The following is a 25,303-nucleotide window of genomic DNA, read 5'->3' on the forward strand; positions in this document are numbered from 1 at the left end:
CACAAAAGCTGAGCGACAAATTCCTTTGCTTTAGAACTCGTTGCTAGTAGTCAAGACTCACCATTGTGGAAAACGTTTAGGCTGGCGGGGATCTGCAAAGAAAAGAGCATACCCTTGTGATTATAATTGTGTGCAATATGGAATTAACTCCTTCCGGGCACTGAGGACCTTGGCTGAGAAGTCTGGGAAAAGTAATAACTTGCTAATAGTAAAGTGGTAAAACAGCCCGCTCAAAAGAAATTATATATTGTAGCAAGGAAGTCCTCAAAAATCTTGAAACTTTAGGCAAAATAAATTCTCAACTTTAATTGCAAAGAGCTCCCAGTTATCAGTAATGCATAGAAATGGTTGATAGATCCCCTGACATGGACACCGTGTTTTGCCTACCAAGGTTGTATCCGGAGGGATAGTGCAGGCAAACAAGCTCAAGAAACTTTAGTTTGAAAGCTTCAAAGGGAGGCAAGATGGCTGCTGAGATGTAGACCCGTGTAAGACGCCGGAGGAATAACGCTGTCTTTCTTGTATTTTATTGGACTACCAATGCCTCACACTAAACGAAAGGGGTGACTAAGAGGGGAGAATATCAATTCACCTTTAGTTGACCCCTGACAGCCTACGATCCCCGGCATTTTGGCAGGCATTGCTGCTGCTTCTACTCCGGAGAGCCTGGTCGCTGGGGGAATGGTTCAGGAGCAGGAGCTGTCCCCCTTGACCTTAGAGACAACGTTGAGCCCTGGATCGCCGCAAAAACCCGCTCACCCCAGAAACACCACGATACCTCGCCCAACCTTGGTGGAAGTTGGAGCGGCCATGGATGTGGCCAGGAAGGGAGGCACCGGAGCATGGCGAGTTGAAGCCTTGGGAGGAGAAAGAGAGGAAAATCTGGAGGAAGGAATTCCACGTGGAATGGAGGGACCCCTGAAGGCTCCTACGCCGCTTGCACAGGAGACAGCCGGATTACTAGCAGTTCAGGGTAAGGGGGTGAGTGAGGGGACAGTTGAAGATGTGGCTTTAAAGCAACTTAGAGAACTTTCAGTCTGTCCTTTGACAAAAAAAACCTTATGTAATGTGTCTGGAGGGTTCCATTAAATCTTTATCCAAAGTAACAGTGGAGATACAAAACCAATCAGTTAAGAATAATAATTTGATTACAAGTTTTGCAAATAAAACTGAAGATATGGATAGAAGAATGGCTACAATTGAAGTTAAGTAAGAAAAATTAATGGTTTCTGAACGAATAACCTCAAAAAGATTAGAAACAGTTGAAAATGCATTAAGAGCACATAATCTTCGTATAATAAGTTTTCCAGTAATAAAATCTATCTCTCCACTAGAGTTATTTAAAGTTTTATATGAAAAAGAATTTGAAGATTTCTGACCAAGCTTTGTAAGTGCAAACTGGGGCAAAATGTGCCTGATACTTCACTTTCGATGCATATCCAGCATGGCTGTCTGCTTCAACGGCATGGGAGAAAGACTGATACATCACGCATTTCCAGCATAGCTCTCTGCTTCAACGGCAGGGGAAAAGAAAAACAACCAATAAGGGCTGTATAACATAGTCTGGGTAAAACAAATAAGCATGGGTGTAGCTTGCTTATTGCGGCGGTTACTACCCCTACTACCCCTAACTAATCAAGCTAGACATTTCACTTGGATGCAGCTCCATCACTGCTCTCTACATTAATGGTGGGGGTGGAAGGGAAATAGAGAAACAGACAAGTATGAGAGAAAAAATGTGTGAGGCTTGCTGGGCAGACTGGATGGGCCGTTTGGTCTTCTTCTGCCGTCATTTCTATGTTTCTATAAAAGTATTTTACTTACAACAATCCAATCAAGATTAAGAACAAATTCCTTCATTGAATTTAACAGATATTTTTGAAATGTCTTCAGATTATGTGGTCAATCAGAGGAGACCCCTATTGGTGTCGTTTGCATTTCTTACAGAGCGTAATCACGTAATGCGCTTATTCTTTAGAAATCGACAAATTTCTTTTTATCAAAGTCCTGTTTGGATCTTTCCTGATGTGATAAAAGCTACTCAGACACGCAGGAAGGAATTCCTCTTGATGCGGCCAGATGTATTGAAACTGGGAGCGAAGTTCATGTTGAAATATCCTTGCAAAGCATGCATGAGATATCTAAATGTGAATTATATATTCCTAGAACCAGATCAACTGAAGTTGTTCTTGGCTGGAAGATCTTCCACTGATATCTCAACTGATCCGGTTTAAAGAAAATTGAAGCAGTACTCTAGGCGTGTCTATTTTCTTTAGTTTATATTGTTTAAAGTTTCTTTGACGAGATTGCTCCTTCTGCCTCCTAACTACAAATTTTATTTTTCTTATAATTTAAAAGTCCGTGTGTGTATGTGTATATATATATATATATATATATATATATATATATATATATATATATATATATATATATATATTGTTAAGGACATTGATTTTTCTGTAAGGAGTTTTTTCCTGGTAATATGTTCAAAAACTTTTTTGAAAATAAAGAATAAAAAAAAAAGCTTCAAAAAAAGTTTGAGCTTGTTTGCCTGCGATATCCCTCCCGACGCAGCCTTGGTAGGCAAAACACGGTGTCTGTCGGGTGATCTATCAACCATTTCTATGCATTATTGATAACTGGGAGCTCTTAGCAATTAAAGCTGAGAATTGATTTTGCCTATTGTTTCAAGTTTTTTGAGGACTTCGAGCTCTCTCACTCTCCCTTCTACTACAATATGAAAGTAATAACTTGCCATTTTTATATGTAAGCTCCTTGTTCTTGTGATAAGTCATCAAACTTTTTCTTTATCAGTGTAGTTCAGATACTTAGCTATCGCTTGTCTGGGTCATGCTTGATCCACTCCACCAGCTCCCAGCCTGTGGTCCCTCTCCACCAGAATTAAATGATTCTCCGCATTCACCTGAAGAGTCTCAGGGAGCAGCTTCTCACAAAATCTGATTAAGGCTTCACTCTGAATAGATTCCAGGTCTCCCAGTATCCGCAGATTATTTCATCTACTGTGGTTTTCTAACTCATCTAGTTTCTGCTCTCCCAGCTCCCCAGCCACAGTCTCCAGCGAAAGCACGTGGTCGTCTTGCTCCGACAATTTATTTTGAATACTGCTAATGGTGGGGTTAAATGTCTTTACTTTATCCCGCAGCTCATCAGCCGGTCTATTTGTTTTGCAGCTGATCAGTTAAAGCTGCAGACCCAGCACGGGTAAGCTCCCTTAACACAGCTTCAGACAAACCATCTACGGCAGGACCTACCTCATGTGCCATTTTTAACTCGCCGCTGATTGCTTTAACTGCGCCAGTTCTTTTCAGGCATCCCACCATCTCTCCTGCAGTTAGTGCCACAAAATTGTCCAGCAAATCACCAGCTTAAGCATCCTTTTAGTTCCCTGAGTTCTTGAGGTTAATAGCTAAAATACATTTAAAAACACCTCTGGCTCCAAGGGAGCAGGACAGAAGAACGACTGTTCATGGCGACGTCATTGCCTTGCCCCCGTCCAGCTATTAAGAGAGAGTTTGATCACATTTTGAAATATTTTATTCATAGAAAGGCTCAACTGAAAATGGTCACCTTTCTGAAACCACCATTGATTTCCTAGAAGGTTAGAATTTCCTTTTAAGGTTCATGGAAGCCCAAATGACCAGTAATAGTGTTTCATGCCTCACAATGTCTCACACTTGTAAAATGCAGCACCCAGTCTCCAGTCTTTCTTCATAGGATGTGGCTCTTTCTCCATCTTCAGTGGTTGTGACGGAAGCTTTTGGTCTGCTCAAGCTGCATCTGGCGTCAGAGAAAGAAAGCAGCTTTTTATGTTTGTGTTTTGTTTTTCACGCGTGCTGACTTATTTATTTATTTATAACTTTTTTTATACCGAGGTTCAGGTAACAGAGTTGCTTATCACTCCGGTTTACATTCCAACAGGCAATAAATAATGACAGAATATGTCTTACAATGAACAAGGATGAGAACAACTTGGATAAACATAATTAGGAAAAAAATAATGTGTACAGATAAAAGGAAGTGGACTTGAGGGATTTCAAGCCGACTGGGGAGGGAAGTTGACTAATGGAGGGGGAGAGGGAGACAAGTTACTATGGCTGATTAAAACATGAACATAGGCCCTGGGTAGGGACAGTCTGTGGAAGAATCTTGAAATTATGGGAATGCTTAAGTGCAGCAACAAACTTCAGAAGAGAACTTTTATCAGACATGCAGTGGAAAATATTGGGTTGAGTACACTAAGGGGCGGATTTTCAGAGCCCTGCTCGCGTAAATCCGCCCAAAACCGGGCGGATTTACGCGAGCAGGGCCCTGTGCGCCAGGAAGCCTATTTTACATAGGCCTCCCGGCGCGCGCAGAGCCCCGGGACTCGCGTAAGTCCCGGGGTTCTCCGAGGGGGGCGTGTCGGGGGCGCGTCGGGGGGTGGGCCCGGTCGTCGCGGCGTTTCGGGGGCGTGTCGGCAGCGTTTTGGGGGCGGGTACGGGGGCGTGGCTACGGCCTGGGGCGGTCTGGGGGCGTGGCCGCGCCCTCCGTACCCGCTCGCTCGCTCGCTCGCTCGCTCGCGCGCGGGGATTTACGCCTCCCTCTGGGAGGCGTAAATCCCCCAACAAAGGTAAGGGGGGGTTTTAGACAGGGCCGGGTGGGTGGGTTAGGTAGGGGAAGGGAGGGGAAGGTGAGGGGAGGGCAAAGGAAAGTTCCCTCCGAGGCTGCTCCGATTTCGGAGCGGCCTTGGAGGGAACGGGGGTAGGCTGCGCGGCTCGGCGCGCGCCGGCTATACGAAATCGATAGCCTTGCGCGCGCCGATCCAGGATTTTAGCGGATACGCGCGGCTCCGCGCGTATCTACTAAAATCCAGCGTACTTTTGTTTGCGCCTGGAGCGCAAACAAAAGTAGGCTATTCGCGCTCGTTTTAAAATCCGCCCCTAAGAATTTTCTCCATGGAAGTCAGCCCTTAATATATCTCGACCTTTTTGTCTTGGTCCTCATAAAGCAAGGAAATGGAAGATTTTATTGGCAGATGTTCTTTCAGATATTTGTGCCTTAAGTCTTTGGCAGCAATTATGATGGAAATGTTTTCATGCACGAATGCTGGGAAATATGCATTCATGTAACTTGAGGTCATTTCACATTGAATGAACTTATCACACAGGATGAGCTTGACCCTGTCAGTAGTGGCAGGCCTGCTGTCATTCATTAAACAAGTGATGCAGTGGGCTGCCTTATTCTTTGGTGAGCATGTCTGCTGCTATTTGTTATTAATCTGATATTCCTCAGAGGCTTAGGGGATCTACTTACGCAGCTGCATTGAAGCTGCACTTCAGCATGCCATTTGAATACACACATTTTCTGTGGGATTTAGTAAGCTGTAGTAACTGAGTGTGTATAGTCAACCTTGCATTTGCTCCAGGAATACGTGTTGCCATTGCAGGAAAAGCACATGTGTTCCAGCCATGATCTTTAAGGAGGCACTAACCCAGAGTGAGGCTCCCCTCCCCCCCCCCCATCCTGGCACAGATTATCCCCCCAAAAAAGAACTGCCCTCTCTCTGATCTTAGGGCAGCTGAAGTATCTTCCAGGCAGGAGGAGCCATGGTTCAGCTGGTGTCATTTTGAATTTTTAGTGCAGCAAGAGAGGAGCGGTTGAGCATCGCAGCTGCTCTGGGGTAAATGGGGGGGGGGGGGGTCCATGGGGGAGGTTTTTTTAAAAATTTATTTATTTAACATTTATATCCTGCATATCCAAAATTCTATGCAGTTTAACATTAAATTCATTCATAATGAACTCTTTAAAAAGACAGAAACAGCAAAAATAAAAAAAAAAACAGCGGAGTGGGGGTGGTTTGTAATCAGGCCAGGGGATTGTGCGATCAGCCTAACCTCTTTTGTGGAGAGTAAGGGTTTGTAGGGGGGAGGATCCATTTTTTTGGAAGGCCGATTTACTTGTCTGTTCTATATCTTGCCAAATATCAAAGCTATATCAAAGGAATGTTTTTATTTTTACAAATTGACGTATTAAATCATCAATACATAAGAAAACAATTTATTTTCACAATATCAACAAATCAAAAATCTGTAAAGTACAAAAGCACACTATATGTTTTTGGTCCTTCATTATTCACAAACAGACAGGACAACATAAAAGAACTACCGTAAAAGGTGAAAAAAGGTACTAAAATTCAAAAAGGGTAAAAGAAAAAAAACAAACCCAAAAAAGACACCGTGGAAATCCGCCCTCCCAGTTCCTGTGCCAGTCACCACTTGTATAAAAATTCCATAATATAGAGGGGTTTACAAGACCAGATGATCAGAGAGACATTAGTGAGAGTAAAATGCTCGACAGGACGAGAGGAACAGCAGTTGGATGTAGAAGAGTATTGGGGTATTTGAGGAAGCTTTGTGGGATTTTTAAAAGCTGTAACCCCACCACTTACAATTTGGATCCATCCATCATTTTTGATTTAAAATAAAGCAAACCTTCCAGAATAACTTTTGGGAGAACTACAATTGATTGTGAAATAGTTCTATCATGCAGGAGTATTCCCAGTGCAACTGAAGACGATAGTGCATCTTTTACTAAAAATGATGGGGGTAGACAAGGAAATTTGTCTAAATTATCGAACAGTGGCAAATAGCCCATTTCTAGTGAAGGTGCTGGAAAAGGTTGTTAAGGTGCAAATATCCAGATATGTGGAGGAGAATAGAATTTTGGATGAGTCAGTCAGGATTTCATACTGGTCACAGTAGAGAGAAAGTGTTGGTGGCCTTGATTAACTTGATTTGTCGGAATTTGGATGGGGGAGAAGCAGTGGGATTGCTTTCATTAGACCTATCAACTACTTTTGACTTGGTGGATCACAAGATTTTAGTACAAAGTTGTGGGGATTTGGGGTTGCAAGGTCAAATTTAGACTGGATCTCTTCTTTTTTTGTGGGATAGGCTGATGGAAGTGCAGGTAAGGGGGAGAGAAGGCTGTGAGTTATGGGCTACTGCAGGGATCTCCATTGTCCCCTCTTCTTTTTAATATTTTTAGGCAGCCATTAGGACAATCTGTACATTAGGTTTTAAGGGTTATATCTATGCAGATGATGTACAACTAGTCTGCCCAGTTGGGAAGGATCCTTTAACTTCGTTGTGCAACGTGCAAGAAGGGCTAAAAATATTGATAGGTTGGATGAGGGAAAATTAGTTTTGATTGAGGATAAGACAGAATGGATGATTTTTTTCCATTCCAGAGCCAGATAGTTTTACAGTTGGAGGTGGGTAATACTGTGTGCATTCATCAGAAGTTTGAAATCTTCGTGTGCAATATGATATAAGCTAGCCTTTGAAGCTTATATTTCCTTGATGATGAAGGTATTTGTTTTTAAATTGAGGCAGTTGAAGAAAATTCGAGATTGGGTGAATATAGAGGTATTTTGGATGATATTACAAGCCTTTGGTATGCCGGCATTTGATTATCGTTATGGGGTTTTCTTGGGGGAAACCATGAAGAACATGCAGTGGCTTCAGGTAATGCAGAATATGGCAGCCAGATTGGGGTTTGGCTTCCAAGAACTAGTGCTAGACCATTCTTATTGGAATTACATTGGCACCCTATTAAGGAAAGGGTCACATTTAAGATCATGACTCTGATGTATAAGGCAAACCAGGATGAGGGTGCAAGCTGTTTAACAAGTGAAGTGCAGAGAGAGATTTCAAGGCATAACTTACATTCGGCTGATGGCCCTTTGTTTGTTGTGCCAGGGGTAAAAATGATTAAAAAAAGAAAGCTTCGGAGGAGGATGTTCTTGGTTTATGGCCCTGTGATTTGGCATTCAGCGCCATTGGATATTATAGTCCAATTATCTAACATTTAGAAAGAAAACGAAGGCAAGGCTTTATCCATCATTGTAAAAGGCATAAAGGGTAGTTCTTTGTATTAGTATCAGTTATTGGATTTTAAAATGTAGGTTCGATGTATTTTATTTAGGTGTACTCTTGATTGGATTGATGTAAACTGATCAGTTCGCTGTATGTGTGGTATTGAAAAGTTAAGAAACAAATATCTCAAAGAATGTTCTTCGATGTTACACACTGGAACATATCAAAAATGGTAGTTGCTAATGAAACCAACGAATCATTCTTCATCGAGGTTCAACATGTTTCACCGGACTAGGCTTCATCAGGGGTACCTCTATAGTTGTCTTGAAGTTCACATGAGTTGAAGCACATATCAACATCCCCCACCAGCATCTGCACTAATATTTAAAAAATACAGGAAACCCCTCTCTTTTCACCAAATGTATTGAATGTGCAAATCGAATGGGGGTGCTCTTGTGATGTTACAACTTTTAAGTACAGTCTCGTGGAGCTCTGCTCACTTAGAGCCTGTAATATGTTGTGCATGCACGGCATCTTCGATCCAGCTTGCTCGCTCGGAGCCTATAATTTATTCCACATGTGACATTTCTGATCCAGCTTACAAAATGTAGTACAGCTTTTAAGTGCAGTTTTGCGGAGTTCTGCTCGCTCGGAGCTTATCTATTATGCATGTAGGCATTGCTGTTTCAGCCTGCAAAACACAGTGGTGTTATTTTAATAATTTTATTTATGAGGATGTTGGCAAGTCTTTTGTGCTAATTAAATACAATATTTTTATGCATTGGCCTTTTAAATAGTTCATTTAGACCAGCGCATATGCTCAGTGGTTTTTGAGACTTATCTGCATACAAAGGTGACGGCGTTTGTTTGCTAGTAATCTTTTACATTTTTACTGGCCCATTGAATTGAAGGAAATTTCAAAGTATATGGCTTTGCTTATGATAATGTAGAGTTGTTTACTTTGTGTATGGTTGTTGAGTGTGGATAGAGGGATGCGTGTGTTTTTTGTTTTGTTTGAGTATGAGCCCTTTCTCACATCATACAGGCTCTCTCACACACTCACAGATGCTCTTTTTTACTCTCCTATATACACTCACACTTCTCACTCTTCAGGCCTTGCCAGTCCTCTCTTCTCCCATGGCCGGGCTGCTCTTCAGACCCCACTAGGCCCAGCCATGGAAGGATGGGCTCTGCCTTGGTCAGACTGCTCTTTGGGCGCTGCCGGGCTGCTCTTCCGTCTGTAGCAGGATGGGCTCTGCCATGGCTATTCTGCTCTTTGGTCCGAGGCATCATATCTGCAGCAGGCTGAGGCGGCCACTGCAGGAGTATTTTGGGAGGGGCACATTTTGCTACTCCCCGAATTTTGCCACCTGAGGTAGTTGCCTCATGATAGAACCACCCCTGTAGATGAAGTTCTGCGCATTGAAAATGTACCATTTATTTATTTATTATTTATTTGCGGGTTTTTTTTATATACCGGGGCACGTAAGTAACATCACCTCGGTTTACATTCAAACATTAATTCAGCATAGAGCTTTACAATATAACATTATAACTGAAAGAATACAAATCCATATAAAACTTTGTATAATGAATATAAATATCAGAATATGAGTGTCTGTGGGACTAACTAGAACGCAAAGCAAAGGACTCAGTTCAAGAATAGTAGGCTTTTTTGTATAACCATGTTTTTAAGTTTTGTTTAAATTTTTTGTAGCAAAATTCTTGGCGAAATTCTGATGGCATAGTGTTCCATATTCTGGATCCAGCAATGATGAATGAACGTTCTTTTGTAGTGGAAAGATTAGTCAGGTTGGGTGCAGGGATCTTCAGTTTAGCTAAATGCTGGAATCTGGTTGGGCGGATTGATGTTTTGAATTGTAGGTGATCAGTGAACCAATTCATATCTCTGTTGTGGATGGCTTTATGAATCAGCGTCAAGGATTTATATATTACCATATTATTATATTATATATTACCATGAGCTGAAGAACTCGTAGGTAGAGTATGCATCTGTGGCTTGGGGGCACCAGAGCTACGGTCTGCTGGTTTGAGTCTGGACCCTTGGCCTGACCTAGTATGGCTGTTCTTATGTTCGTTTTTTTTTTTTTTTCCAGTGAGGGCTAGGAAGGTTCTGTTCAGAGATAAAGTAGAACTGGCTTTTGCTTTCTGTAAGGACTCTTGCAGTAAAAATACTGTTCATTTCCCACAACTGAAGTGCAATGATGCTCATCTCTTTAAGCATTGCTAATGGCCTGGCTTTACTTTGGGCAATATCCCATTCCTCCCATGTAAAATCTGTGAGCAAATGCAGATAAGCACTAGAAACTTCCTTCTTAAACTATAAAGTGGTGCATAAACTGAGCCTCAAAACACCCTTTTCCTGATTAATCTCCCAAGTCTCCAGAATTCCTGAGCTGTGCGAATGTGTGGAAGAATTCAGCCTGTGACAATTTTTATATCTCACTGTGCTCCCCATTCCCCCTCCCCCCAAAATAAACCTATCTGGGTCAATTAGTAGATATTGAGCACTTTCTCGAGGAGATTTGCTTCCATGCATGCTTTTGTGTACATCTCTGAATTTTGTAACATGGAAACCGTGGTTCCTATCTGTCCAGCCTCATGTCAAGCTTATTTCTCAGTAGTGTAACATGGCATTCCAAGCAGGAAACTTTATTGCATGTTTAGAAATTTGTGTAAAGCAAGGCCAAGATCTAAAGGATCTTCCAACCTTAATGACTGTGTGCCTTTTATCGAGTCTCTTGTCCACTGTGCCGTCAAGTTCCTCTCATAGATGTTTATATTCAAAGTCGCTTATGTTGCCCTCATCAGTTTGTAATAAGTGAATGAATACAACTTGCTCTGGAGTCCTGCTCTCAAAATGTAAAGCTGCTTGTGTTTGTAAGGTTTCAGTTTGCACCTGTTAATATTTTAGCACTGGAACAAAAATAAAAGCAAAGTTCTCTTCTTACGGCATGAGAACATCAGTCGCACACTTTCCATTCTGTTCAAGTAGCAGAGATGGTGTGTTCCGAGCATCAGTGAAAAAAGGGCCAATGATGTATTTTTATTTCTCTCCAAACACCAAAATATGCTCTATTTGAACCACTCGGAAGGAAACCAGAGTCTGTGCGGGTCCTACCATCGGTAAACCAAGAGCCGTATCAACCAAAAATAGCCCCCAGAGATATCACATGGAGGGGCCCTTGTAGATTGGTAGCTTAGGTGAGTAATTCCAGTAAACTCGCAGGGTCTGGCTGCCACACTGTTACTATGGTTAGCCCATTGTCAAAAGAATTTCTAGGGATGGGCAGCCACATTCTACACCTACAGTGAGCGGATAACTCTGCTCATTGCTCTCCACCCCTTTTCAGTAAACACAGAAATACCACAAGCAAATGCAGCAGTTCAAGTATTACCGACTGAACAGCTGCCAGCCTCAAACTCTTTCATGCTCTGTCCCTGTGGGGTTTCTCTTATGGTGATTTGTTTAAACTCTGATGTGATTTTTTTTTTTTTGAGACTCTACATTGAGCAAATTGCTAAAATGTTTGCTAGGGGTTAATTTGGAATGTGAAAGAGTAAATAGAGAGAGGACAGAAAAGAAAGCATTGTTGGGTAAAGAAGCCAAAGTCAAGTCAAAGCAGGTAGTAGTTAACCTGGAGGAAAGCTGGGTTTGTTATTGTGAGAGCTGAGGTGAAGAAGGTGAGACTCAAAGTTTGGCCCCAGCTGAAGGTGCTGAATGTGTGAGAAACCAGGAAGGCAGAAAAGTATTGGTGGTCTTGCCATCTGTCCTGTGAATTTCACTTATCTGCTTCAAGGTGATTTGTGGTGATATTTTTGGCAACGTTCCTTTCTACTGAAACTCATTGTTTTGTTTGTAAGAGCTTGGATAGTTTTTACATACAGTGAATATTCTGCTTGCCATAGTAGTATGGAAAATGTTGACAAAATGACTTAAGAATCAAGTGCATAGAGCATAAGGGTCTTTAAACATAAGAAGCTATATGTTTGCTTATGAGGTTTATCTTCTTATGAATAAAAGCAGTGATGTGTTTGAGGAGGCTCTTGGGAATCCCTTATTAATTACCAGATGCAGGACTGGAAAAATCTCGGAAGCAAGGTCACCTGGTGCTTAAAATTCAGAAAAGCAAAAAATGAAAAGGAGTAATCCCCCCCCCCCCCAAATAAACCAGAAAACAAAACAAAAAAAAGACAGAAATGCAACAAAAGTCAAAAATAATAAGAAAAAAAAAAAGCTAAACCATATAACAAACAAAAGCGGAACCAGGAGAAAAAACTATGCAAAATGTTTTCCCCTGGCATCTATACATTTTTGACAACCACTTAAAAGTTTTCTAGATATATTTTTGACCCTGGCCACATGAATATAAAGTGTCTTGTGGCGTGGCACGGAGCTGACAAGATCTGTTTAATAAGAAATTGGTAGCACATTGCTGGATAAAAGAAAATGTGCTGCCATTTATATCCTGTTGGTTTTCAGTTTAACTTTTAAAGCGCAAATACCTTTTGGTGAATTATTTGGTTTATTATGGACTTTGGTGGGTTTATGTAGCTCCGTGTAGAGGTAACATTATGCCTAATTCAGGCACTTTAAGTAAAAGTCAACATTTGCACATTCCAGCCACAAGACACTGACAACTGGCTTTCAAGCGTTGTAGCTGAACTCTGTTGTCTTTTTATTACTCTTTCACATAGGTGTGGATACAAATGCCGTTGTGCCTGCCTACTCGCATTCCTCCCTCAGTTTATACGAGGCTTTCATGTTTGAACACTCTTGCAGGTTTCTAGTTGCCATGTAAGTCTTTCTTCCTGCTGAGTGACGACAAGAATAGACTGAATGTAAATAGTCTCGCCCGGTAACTTTGGTGGTGAATTTGCCGCGGTGGTAGGCAAAAGAACATTTTGGAGGACCCGTTTGAAAGTAAGGAAGCAGAGTGGGGGTGTAGCTCTCTGCTCCCCGCCCTCTTCCCCTACAGATGTGCACACACCGATGCCCGAGGGGGTGACATGCTTTGGAGTCAAGGGACTATCAGTAGTGTTTGGCTAGATGGAAGTGGAGTGTCACTCAGGGGGGAGGAGGTTGATCATTTTGTACTGCTTCCAAGAGGCTATTGGGATAGACTTGAGGGATTCCATCTGCTAGATTTCACCAGAAGGTACATGAATTTCATTTAGATTTTGAAAATTATAGGACCCAATTTCACATTTTTTGGGGGGCAGATCTGCCAAAGGTTTGCTGCAGATTGCTTCACTTTTGCCCCAGTATTTTTCACATTTGAAAATACTGTAGTATTTTCATTGCTAAATTAGGAGCAACTTTTGCACAGAAGAGCAATAAGTAAAAAAAAAAAAAGAAGTTTTGGCTCCTGGCACAGATGGGTCTGTGCTGCAGGACTGCTACTTTCACTGATCGCTTGAGATCTGTCTCCACCCTCTTAGAGCTGAGTGCCCCGTTCACCTCTTCCCCATCCCCCAGCCAGGGCTTGAGGAAGGAAAAGGGAAATTGTATGGATTTCTTTCAAAGAAGTCATTGTTTTGTAATGACAGAAGGGAAGGAGGAGCTGGAAGAAGGAAAGTCAGCAGCTAGAAATTTGCAGGAAAATTGGACCTGAAAGCTTTTATGCAGACAGGAAGGAGAACAGTGAGAAGAATCGGAGGCAGGTAGGCACAGCAGCGAGCAAATTGGCAATTGTGAATAATCTTAATGTGAGAGGCATCATGCTATCCTGTTCACAGGGTATTGGGTTCTATCTAAATTGCAACTCCCATTTAGTACTTGTGTATAAAATAGATGAAAAGAATATATTTAAATAGCTTAAGAGTGTCTCTGTTTAAGTACGAGATCATTCATTCGGTAGCAGGGCACTTCTGGCTCTGGGTGAAGGCATCACAGGGCTTCTGAAGTGCACCCTGATTGAATCTGTTGGAGATGCTGCTTCTGAAGGGTTTTGGAAAAGGAAGTGAAACCGAAGGTGTTTTGTATTGCAGAGGTGGCGAGAGAGATGTACCTGAAAAGACCAATTGGGATGGTCATAGGTCAGAGACGTGACCTGTACTGGAGAGGCTGGATCTGCTTCAGCGTGATGTTTCTCATATGTGTGACTCACTGAACATGTGACCATCACGGGGCTAATGTAAACGTGCACTCTGCATCCACAGGAACCCCCAGCAATGAGCGCAGAGCAGAACTAAGGCATTACCCCATACAAAAAAGGTGTTCTGGTGACATCTCAGTAAGAGCCAAACAAACTCCCTTTATTACCAGGCACAATAGCCCTCCTTTATGAAAAGACAGTAATTTACCACTAATGCATATCCTATTGAGAAAACACAACAAATTGTTATGGTTAAGCGGTGTTTGGGTGGATCCTTGGGTACTGTGGCAGATGTCCACATCCACGGGGAGGAGCCCCGTGAGGAGCCACAGTACTAGGCTAGACTCAGAATGCACAAACACAGTTAGTTCTTTATTATACAGCTTGAAGAGTACCACCAGAGGTGGCAGTAGTGAGGCAGTCTGGTAGCAGTCTGAGGGAGCCCTTCTCACCCCGTTGGTATTGGAAGGTTCCGGTGCAGGTTTCCCAGCAAGGTAGTATTGTGGATGAGATAGACTGAGAGTTACTCACTAGATGTTTGCTGTAGTAGTTGAGAAGGTTGAAGAAGATAGTGCAGGCACCAAGGCAGGAGAGCAGGCCCTCGAGGAGCGAGTACCTGTTCCCTGTAGGGCACCTGAAATAAAGCAGAGGGCCCCCGAGGAGTGGGTACCCAGGTTAGCAGTTACCCCGAAGGGCAGAGAAGAGCTTCCAGCGGCAGCACGGAAGCGGCAGAGTGGCATAACAGGAACGGATTGAGTCCTTGCTAACTCAACGAGCTAGCAAATTAGAATAGGTTATATACCCGGATGGCATGATGTCAGCAAGGGGGAATGCCCCAGAGGTTCGCACCAAGGTTGTAATAAAGACGTGGGTGGCGTGCGCGCACCCTAGTTAGGTACCTGGGAGGAGCATGGCGGGAGGCTGCACCATAGCTGTTCCGGGGACGCTGGAGAGGTCGGCTTGTAGACGCGGCAGTAGCCATCTTTCCTAGGTAAGCGGGAGGAGCCGTGACTAAGGTGAGGTAAATGGGGGGAAGCCGTCTAGCACTGACGGATGCAACACAAATAAGATTGATACAAATGCCTACATACTATTAAAATATCTCACCTCGGTCACACACAAAGCTGACCTTTACCAAGGACAGAAAGACCACAAATTATAAATATGGAGACAAACTGGAATGGAAAACCAAAAAAAGCCACTCTGCATGCAGTGCGAACCTGGAGAAATGGAAACAGAAATTTAGCACCTAACATAGTCCCAGAATCTGCAATAATGCACAAACTAATCCGCACAAAGTTACACCTTCTTTATGGCATGCACTCCAACAGTAACAACCTATCTATGAAAAGGCAACACTACAAATATTAAACCAGGCCCTAAATACCAATATACTTCCTATTAGGAAAACAGAATAAGCCAAACTGCTATAGATCCCCACACAGAAATAATTGTAAAGCTACACTAATAAATGTTACAAAACAGCTGCTGAACAGAATAACATCCAACACTTAAACTCATAAAATTATTAAAACATGTCCTAATATAAAAATATTTCAAAAAGCAGCATAGCATAATACCCAATAATTAAAATGGCAGTCAATCAAGAAAAATAAACTTTAAAAGCCACCTTTACTTACCCTTTCCAGCAGCTCTTCTACTCCTTTCTCTTCCAGGTCAATTGCACTCACCAGAAACAGCAAGGGCTGCTGAAGCTCTGTCCTCACAGTCCTCTTCCTTAGCACCCACACACCACGACCAGTCTCAGTCTCTCTCTCACACACACACCAGTCATCTTCTTGACCGGTCGTGCACACACCAGCTCTCACCCAGGCACCCATTTGCACCCACACACACCAGCTCTCACTGCCAAACTTCTTCTTCCTTCACTGCAGGGATGGGCTCCAGTTCTGCCGCGGCTTTACTCTGGTGGGCCTTCTTTTTTTGCCTCCACGGGGATGGGCTCCCGTGGCAGCCTTGCCTGGTCGGGATTGGGTTTCCTCTTCGCCGCCACGGGGAAGGTAGAAGGGAGGAGGCTTCTGATTGGCTTGCGCAGGGGCAGGAAGAATGAAGGAGGCTTCCCATTGGCCCGCGGGGGCAGGAAGAAAGGAGGCTTCCCATTGGCTGCGTGGGCTGGAAAAAAGGAGAAGGGAAGTACAACCGGGGCAGTGGGACACCGGGAGCCGCGACACACTGGTGTGTTGCGACACATCAGTTGAGAATCGTTGTGTTAGTGTATCATATTTGACTTGTATTTTCTTCTTTAATTATCGGTCATTAAATTCCTTGATGTCAGGACTCAATATTGTTTTCTAAATGCTTTTTCTCTCTAGGTAATTTACTTAAAGAAGACCCCTGAAGAAAGCTATAGAGCCCTTTTATCTGGATCTAATCCCCCTTATCTTCCATTCAGGTAAGTGCTCAGGTTGAATTTTGTATTCAAGTTTTAAAGAGCACCATTCGATATGGGGGCATTGGTGTTCTATTTCTGGGAATGCCGACGGGCTGGTTGTTGTGGTTAGTTTGTAATTTATTCAGCGTGGCATCACCTTGTGTTTTTAGCGGAAACCCTCAATTATTTGTGTCCAAATGTCCTTTCTCTTAATTGTGACTTCTGCTTGAATCTGTTTGAAGGTTGATGGTTCTCAGTAATGTTGTGTTTTGATCGTGCTACCACCAAATATTTGAGCTATTGGGTTTGATGTGTCAGTGTTTTACACAAATGGGAAAAGTACAAAAGGGACTACTGTCTTGTTTGCTGTTACAAGTTGTTTTAACTTTAAATAAACCCTTGTTGGTATTGCCTTTAGATAGTGCCTGTTTAGAGCAGGTCATCAAACTGCTGGCTAACAGTTTAAAGATGCAAGAACCAAATTTATTTATTTATTTAATTTTTGGGTGAAGTTTGTCAAAATCATCTATGTTTGTATGAATGTTCCTCAGTGTATTCTGCCTTTATGTAGTAAACTGAAGTACTTTATACATGTTAGGTAGATGATCAAAATGTAAATTTCCTAGCGTGTAGCGGATGGACTCAGGACCAATGGGTATAGTGTACTCCTGATAGCAGTTGGAGACAGATCAGATTTCAATCTGATGTCAGCCCTAGTACATATACCCCTGCAGGAAGTGCAGCTCTTCAGTATTTTCCGTCTCCATAGCAGTTAGGGACTCTATGCATGCTAGCATAGCGTTAGAGTAAATTTTACCAAAGAAATCCAAATTAAGAAGAAATCTTACCTCTACAGATGAGCCCCGCTCTCCTGCGGTGACACCCGTTGGATCCCTCCCCCAGTGGAGATTCCCGAGGTGATTTCCGCGATCCCTCGGAGGTGAGCCTCGGTCCGGCGGCCGAACCTCGGTGGGGACCTAGCCCCCGACATCGGGTGAGGCTGAGAGGCAGTGGGTGCAACCTCGAGTGTGGCGGTGAAGGTATTTTCCTTCTCCCCCTCGCAGCCGGAGACCGCCCGGAATGAAACTGGGAAGCGCCGGGACAAGGTAAGGTAGAAATCTATTTAAAAGTCTCTGGTCTCCGAAGCTCGAGGAGACACACACGTCGTCAGCTGGGACCAGTGCCACCGGGTTGATCGGCCCTAGCAGGGCTAGACCCTCGTGATCGCCGTCACCATTTTGGCCCTGTCCGCCGTCTCGACCCGTGTGCACAGAGGCGAGCTGTGCGCACAAATACCTTGTGCACACAACATCGCGCGCACAAGCGAAACACATAGCCATGTGCTCACTGTGCTGGGCACATAACTTTGACCCGTGTGCACAACAGCGCGCACCAAACCTACACACGCATCTTCGACGCACACCGGAGCGCACAAAACATGGCTCCACCTGAAAATAAGCTCAAAGCTCAGGGCTTTTGCCCAGCATGCCACATTAGAGCTGCACAGCATGAGGAGGCCATGGCCCTGTGTATACAGTGCGAAGAGGCCCTAGGGGACCCAACTCATGGCCCTCCCCAGCCGGTACCGGACCCCAGCCTCTCGAGCGGTACGCCGGACCTAGCATCACACAGCGGGGCGCCCCCTAGTCTAGACCCAGCTTCTATCTCCTGGGTGGAATTCTTCAAAGGTTTGCATACCTTCGTCCACATGCAACCGGGGCCTCCTACAATGCGGTCACAGGCACCACCAGAGGACCTCAACATGCCAGGACCCTCTATGCCCAGGGAAGTGATCCCATTGCCCAGAAGCCCCACCTTCGGGGACACAGACATCTCAGATGAGGAGTCAGAACCCCTGGAGGAAGGGGAACTCCCTCCGGGGACAGAACCCCATCGAACCATGAGACGCTTCTTCACCAAGGACGAACTTCCAGACCTGGTCACGCACAGCTTAAAAGAGCTTGCCATCCCGGGCACAAGTGCCTCGGGGGAACCTAAGCAGAACCCACTTTTGGAGAGACTTCGTTAGACCTTCCGCCATTTCCCACTATTACAAGCAGTCCAGCAACTAATTGACCTGGAATGGGAGGCCCCATAAACCACGTTCAAAGGGGGCCGGCTCTGGCAGCTATGTACCCTCTGGACCCTGCCGCCAAAGATCTCCTGGCATGTCCAAAAGTGGATGCCATGGTCTGCGCGGTCTCGAAGCGCACTACTATCCCAGTTTAGGGAGGAGCAGCATTCAAGGATGCTCAAGACAGACGTCTGGAATCTATCCTCAAACAGTCCTTTGACGTCTCCACTATGTCTTTACAGATCGCGGCCTGCTGTGCCATGGTCACATGCGCCTGCTTAGCACAGACCAGGAACAACACTCCTCGGGAAGCCCTGGAACCAGCTGTATCATTCCTCGCGGATGCCGCTTCGGATCTGGAACGCACAGCAGCTAGAGGAATCTAATCTGCTGTGGCAGCCAGAAGACAGATCTGGCTCTGAAACTGGTCAGCCAACGCATCCTCCAAAATGAGACTCACAAGGATGCCTTTCAAGGGAATACTCCCGTTCGGAAGCGAACTAGAGAAACTAGCCAACAAGTGGGGTGAGTCCCCACTGCCGCGGCTACTGGAGGACAGGAATAAGCGAAACCAGCGATCCTTCCCCCGGACCTCCAGGGGCAGAGGATCAGAGCGCTTCAACCCATATAGAAGCTCATATCAAGCAGCCCGCCCCGCAGGCTGGAGCCAGTCCTTTCGGAGCAAGCACAAGAAAAGGGGAGCCAGCTCAGGCCCAGGCCCCAGTCGCACTCCACAATGAAGATCAGCTGACCCATCCAAAGGAAGAAGCCATGGGGGCAGACTGGCGCCCTATTCTACCAAAGATGGGTTGAGATAACTTCGGACAAGTGGGTCCTCTCCATCATTCGAGAGGGATATTACCTGGATTCCCACCACCTCCTTCCGGACAAGTTTGTGGAATCCCCCTGCCACGACCCTTCCAAGAGAATGGCAGTGGAAGCTACACTGACCAGATTACTAGCCTTAGAGGCTATAACACCGATGCCTCCACAACAAATAAATACTGGCCATTATTCAATCTTTTATCGTTCCCAAGAAGGAAGGAACGTTCAGACCTATCGTAGACCTCAAGGCGGTCAACCGTTACCTGAAGATTCCCTGCTTCCGCATGGAAACCCTACGCTCAGTAATAAGGGCGATACAACTGGGAGAATTCTTTACCTCCCTGGATCTGTCGGAAGCCTCCTACACATTCCGACCCATCAAGAGCATCAGCGTTTTCTACGCTTCTCTATCCTGGACCGTCACTACCAGTTCCGGGCACTACCTTTCGGGTTAGCCATTGCACCCCGGACGTTCACCAAGATCATAGTGGTGGTGGCAGCAACACTGAGGAAGGAAGGATTCTGCGTGCACCCTTATCTAGACGATTGGCTGATCAGAGCGAAATCCCCAGAGGAAAGCCGCCAGGCAACCAACAGAGTCAAAACTCTACTGGAGAGCCTCGGGTGGGTGGTCAACACAAACAAGAGCTGCCTGCAGCCTTCTCAATCTCTAGAATACCTGGGAGTCCGGTTCGACACCAAACAAGACAAGGTCATCCTGACGCCGACAAGGAGATCAAAACTGATGACCCAGTTACGAACCCTGTTGAGCGAACCTCGCCCCACAGCATGGGATTACCTACAAGTTCTCGGCCTCATGGCATCCACGCTGGAGGTAGTCCCATGGGCATGGGCTCACATGAGACCCTACAACGCTCACTACTATCACGATGGAATCCACTGTCCCAGAACTACACTGTACGGCTTCAGCTCACGGACAGAGTTCGGGGTCAACTACGATGGTGGCTACAAGAAGCCCATCTGAGCCAGGGAATGAGACTATCCTCCCCAACCTGGATCCTACTCACCATGGATGCCAGCCTATGAGGATGGGGAGCACACTGCCAGGAGCTAACCGCCCAAGGGCAATGGAACAAAGAAGAGTTGGGATGGAATATCAATCGCCTAGAAGCCCGGGCAGTCAGACTAGCCTGCCTAAGGTGCGGTCAGAGTAATGTCAGACAATGCCACAACAGTGGCCTACATCAACCGTCAGGGAGGAACCAGAAGCCAACATGCGTCTCTGGAAATAGACCCCCTAATGTCATGGGTGGAAGTGAATCTTCAAGAGATCTTGGTCATCCACATTGCCGGGAAAGACAATGTCGCAGCGGACTGTCTCAGCAGAGAGAGTCTAGATCCAGGAGAATGGAAACTGTCAACCACAGCATTCCAATTGATAGTAAACCGTTGGAGAACACCAACCATGGACCTCCTGGCAAGCTGGTCTAACGCCCAGGTACCCAGTTTCTTCAGCCGCAGGCGGGAACCCCAGTCCCAGGGAATCAATGCCCTGGTACAGACCTGGCCACAGGAGACTCTGTTATATGCCTTCCCTCCATGGCCCCTATTGGGAGCGATCATCCACAAGATAGAACATCACAGAGGGCCAGTACTTCCAGTGGCCTCGGACTGGCCAAGAAGACCATGGTATGCAGACATGTGAAGACTGCTGGCAGGGAACCCCCTGCCGCTACCTCCACACAGAGACCTGCTCCAACAGGGACTGATCCTCCACGAGGATCCAGCTCTATTCTCTTATGATCTGGCCATTGAGAGGACTCGCCTAAGGAGGAGAGGATATTCGGGGGCAGTAATTGACACCCTACTCTCAGCACGCAAGTTCTCCACATCCCTAACATACATAAGGATTTGGAGAGTATTCGAATCCTGGTGTGAGCACTATGACATCATACCACACTCAGTCAAAATTCCTGCGATTTTGGAATTCCTACAGAACGGACTACAGAAGGGATTGTCCCTCAACTCCATCAAGGTACAGGTGGCGGCCTTGTCATGCTACGGAACCAAGAGCGAGAGCAGCAGCATAGCCTCTCACCTGGATGTCTCCTGCTTCCTGAAAGGAGTCAAGCACATCCGACCACCCCTAAAGTGGCCGGTGCCTCTTTGGAACCTCAACCTGGTCCTAGATTTCCTAGCAGGAACCTCCTTCAGACCTCTCCGCGGCCTGTCTCTCCGACTATTAACATTGAAGACAGCCTTCCCGCTGGCAGTCTGTTCAGCTCGTCGTATATCCGAGCTACAAGCACTGTCCTGCCAGGAGCCGTTCCTCAGACTCACCCCGGGAACCTCCAGTTACGCACAGTTCCGTCGTTCCTCCCCAAAGTGGTGTCTCACTTCTATCTCAACCAAACCATCTCGCTACCATCACCAGATGAGCATAAGAATTCGGAAGAGGCTCGACGTCTACGACATCTCAACGTCTGCAGGCTCCTAGTCCGATACCTGGAAAGGTCAGAATCCGTACGAAAGACGGACCATCTATTCGTCCTTCACAGTGGGAAGAAGCAGGGGGAAGCAGCCTCGCGAGCAGCCCATAGCCCTACTGGATCAAAGAAGTCATCAATGTGGCCTACGTAGAAGCAGGCAAGCCACCACCTTTACAATCAAGGCCCATTCTACTAGAGCCCAGGCAGTGTCCTGGGCGGAAACCAAGATGCTGTCACCTGCCGAGATCTGCAGGGCGGCAACATGGTTCTCCATCCACACCTTCTCTAGGTTTTACCACCTGGATGTTCAGGCTCAGGAGGACACAGCATTTGCAAGGGCAGTACTAAGTGGGTCACGGGCAGCCTCCCACCCGGTTCGGGAGTAGCTTTTATACATCCCATTGGTCCTGAGTCCATCTGCTACACGCTAGGAAATGGAGAAATTACTTACCTGATAATTTCGTTTTCCTTAGTGTAGACAGATGGACTCAGCATTCCACCCATGGCTGCCGTTACTCTTGGAATTCTCGGGGGACATCCCCGGGAGCGAGGGATTCAAGGGTAAGCTATGCTTTCCTTCATCTAGGACACCCATCCTACCGGGTGTCGACGTTTCTTGTTTGAGGGCACTGGTGGTCTCCAGCTATAGCCAATTCAATCAGTTCAAATTAATCAAGTTAACCAAGTTATAAAGTTAATCAAGTTATTCAAATTAATCAGTCACACACATATCCACACTGCTTTTCGAGGAGAATACTGAAGAGCTGCACTTCGTGCAGGGGTATATGTACTAGGGCTGACGTCAGATTGAAATCTGATCCGTCTCCAACTGCTATCATTGGCGACACCATTGGTCCTCAGTCCATCTGCTACACTAAGGAAAACGAAATTATCAGGTAATTTCTCCATTTTATTTCTTTTTTAATATGTAAAGAGATCCAGTTTGTTTTGACTCTGTCATAATCCTCTTAAAAGTTAGACCTAGCAGTACTTGTAGAACACAGTCACAAAGATTTTGCTCATATGCTTTGAGATACAGCTTTATGCTGTGTATTGTATTGACCAACCTTACAAGGTGATCACAATCTGTTAATGCTGATAGCAAGTGGGCATTTGAATGGTAGATGAAATTTTAAGGTGGAAAACTGCGACTTAATTGCACCTAGGGATAAATAATCCCAACTTCATGTACACAATGCTTGGTTCTGTGCAAGGAATCCCCACCCAGGAAAAAGGTGATGGAATCCTTGTGAACAATACTTTGAAATCTTAATCTGAGTGCGTAGGACAAGGTGGCATCATCTTGGTTGTTTCAATTTTTAGGGGAAGTCCTGGTTTTGATCAACGACAGTGTTAACTCGTGCAAAGGCATGGTAGGGGGTCACAAATCTGGCCTCGGCAGCAAAAGGCCAAATGTGGCAGCATTCGCATGATCCAGTAATGAACACAAGATCCCATTCTGTGCACGAGGGAGCACAGTCACGGCACAGTTACTTGTGTTTGTGCATTCCCTTGAATTTATGGTGTGGGGCAATTCATTTTTAGCTTTTTTTATTTTTCCGTTTATTAAACTGCACATACAGGATCTCTTTGGGCACTGCTCAGCTTGTGTGGTTCTTTTACTCTGTCAATCCAGGAACTAAATTTTTGTGGATTTGGCTTGTAATTTTGTCTTTACAAAAAAATGTGCCTAATTGTGCTAGAACAAGCCATGAAGGTTAATAGAATTAGAATGTCCTACTCACAAGTCTGCCATTGCAGTGGTCTTGGAATTGTAGAGAAGCTGCAGTTTTATAAAATGCTTCAAATATGTTATTAAAAAAAAAATGCAGTATTTATGGGCAACACTATCGGGTGAGCACTCTGAAGAAAACATTTTATGCATGTAGTGTTTATATAATACAAGCATGTTTTTCCTAATCTCTGCATCTGAACACTTCTTAAGATTTATAAAGGGTAATTTTTGAGAATTTTTCCAGAAATTTCAGTTTGGTAGCCAGAAGGAATTTCTATTTGCCAGCTAAAATAGCTTGTAAAGAATGTCTCATTTAAGTTGTGAAACAAGGCACTTGTCAGTTATTATCCATAATTTTAAACAATTAAAATTTGTATGGAAAATTGAATATTTTAATACCCCAAAGTGCTACATATCCCATTAATTTCCAAAAATCTAAAAGTTTCTCTGCCTTTGTTGTCCAGGGGTTGTTCTTCGTCATAACCGTATCCGGATTTTCAGGGGAACTTTCTGGTCAGTCTTGGGATAGTCAGGTGGCACAGTGGACCGTGGGGTGGAACGTCACCAACAGCGGAGGATGAGCCGTGTGCAACTCCTGGATCGGCTAGGGCAGCGCTTCTCAACCGGTGTGTGTGCGTGCTCCCGTCTCTCCCGCTGCTCTTCCTTCCCTGCTGCCGTTGCCACGGGGCTATCAGTACGTTCAAGCCCAGTGGGAACGGCAGCGGTGCTAGAAGAAGCAGTGTGGCACCTCCGGCTGGCCTTTTCTTCTTCTCGCGCCGCCCCCCTGTGACCCGGAACAGGAAGTGATACGCAGTGCGCGGGAAGGAGAAAGAGCCATGCCACGTGGAAAAATAGCAGCGGCAGCAGCATCGGCCCCCCCGAGCAATCGAAGCAGCTGGTAATCGGGAAAGGAGACAGCAGCATGAGCCTCCTTCGGCCGATGGGATTCTTCTTTATTGGCCTGCGGGTGCTGGGAGGAGGAGGCTGCTGCAGCTACCATTTGTGCTTGGGGGGGAGGGGGGGAAGAGGAAGTGAGTGAGAGAGAGAGAAGCAGCCAGCCAACCTGTGTGTGATTGAGAGAAACTGGTCAGAGAACTGATGTGTGTGTGTATATGTGAGAGACAATGAAAGTGACTGCTCAGGGAGATGACTGATGTGTATGTGAGAGTGTGATACATTAGTCAGGGAGGTGACTGTGTGTGTGAGAGAGAAAAAGCATGGACGTGAGAAATCTGGGTATGTGAGAAAGCATGGGCGTAAGAAGCCTGGTGTTGAGGGTGTGTGTGTGTGAAAGAAAGCATGGGGTGAGAAGCCTGATTATGTGAGAGAGAGCATGGGAGTGGGAAGCCTGTGTGTGTGTGGTGTGTGTGGTGTGTGGTGTTGTGTGTGGTGTGCGTGCATGCATGAGAGAGAGAAACTGGTTGGTAAGGTGACGGTGTGTGTGAGAGAAAGAGACTGGTGTGTGTGAATGTGAGAGAGAGAATGTGATTCAGGGAATGAGAAGCCTATGCACGTGGAGAGCGAGCATGGAAATGAGAGAGAGACTGGTGTATGTGTGTAACAGAGAGAATGATTATGGGAATGAGAAACCTATGCATGTGAAGAGAGTGAGAAACCTGGGTGTGTGTGTGAGACACAGCATGGGAGGGAGAAGCCTGTATATCTGAAAGAGAACATGGGAGTGGGAAGCCTGTGTGTGTGTGTGTATGCATGAGAGAGATCCAGGTGACTGGGGTGTGTGTGTGTGAGTGAGAGAGAGAGAGAGAAAGAAAGTGATTATGGGAATGAGAAGCCTATGCACGTGGAGAGCGAGCATGGAAATGAGAGAGAG

At 45.2% G+C, this 25,303-nt stretch overlaps 1 protein-coding gene across 5 annotated transcripts in view; it reads left to right on the forward strand.

Annotated features, from left to right (window-relative positions):
• Positions 1-25,303, forward strand: part of CDC14A (cell division cycle 14A) — a 284,062-nt gene that overhangs the window by 50,618 nt on the left and 208,141 nt on the right. For all 5 annotated transcript variants that reach the window (XM_029617798.1, XM_029617797.1, XM_029617800.1 and 2 more), the window contains exon 5: positions 16,330-16,409. In XM_029617798.1, coding sequence (XP_029473658.1) covers positions 16,330-16,409 — 80 coding nt within the window. The remainder of the gene's footprint in view (positions 1-16,329; positions 16,410-25,303) is intronic.

This window comes from Rhinatrema bivittatum, chromosome 10 (genome assembly GCF_901001135.1).
Source record: "Rhinatrema bivittatum chromosome 10, aRhiBiv1.1, whole genome shotgun sequence".
Taxonomy (NCBI): domain Eukaryota; kingdom Metazoa; phylum Chordata; class Amphibia; order Gymnophiona; family Rhinatrematidae; genus Rhinatrema; species Rhinatrema bivittatum.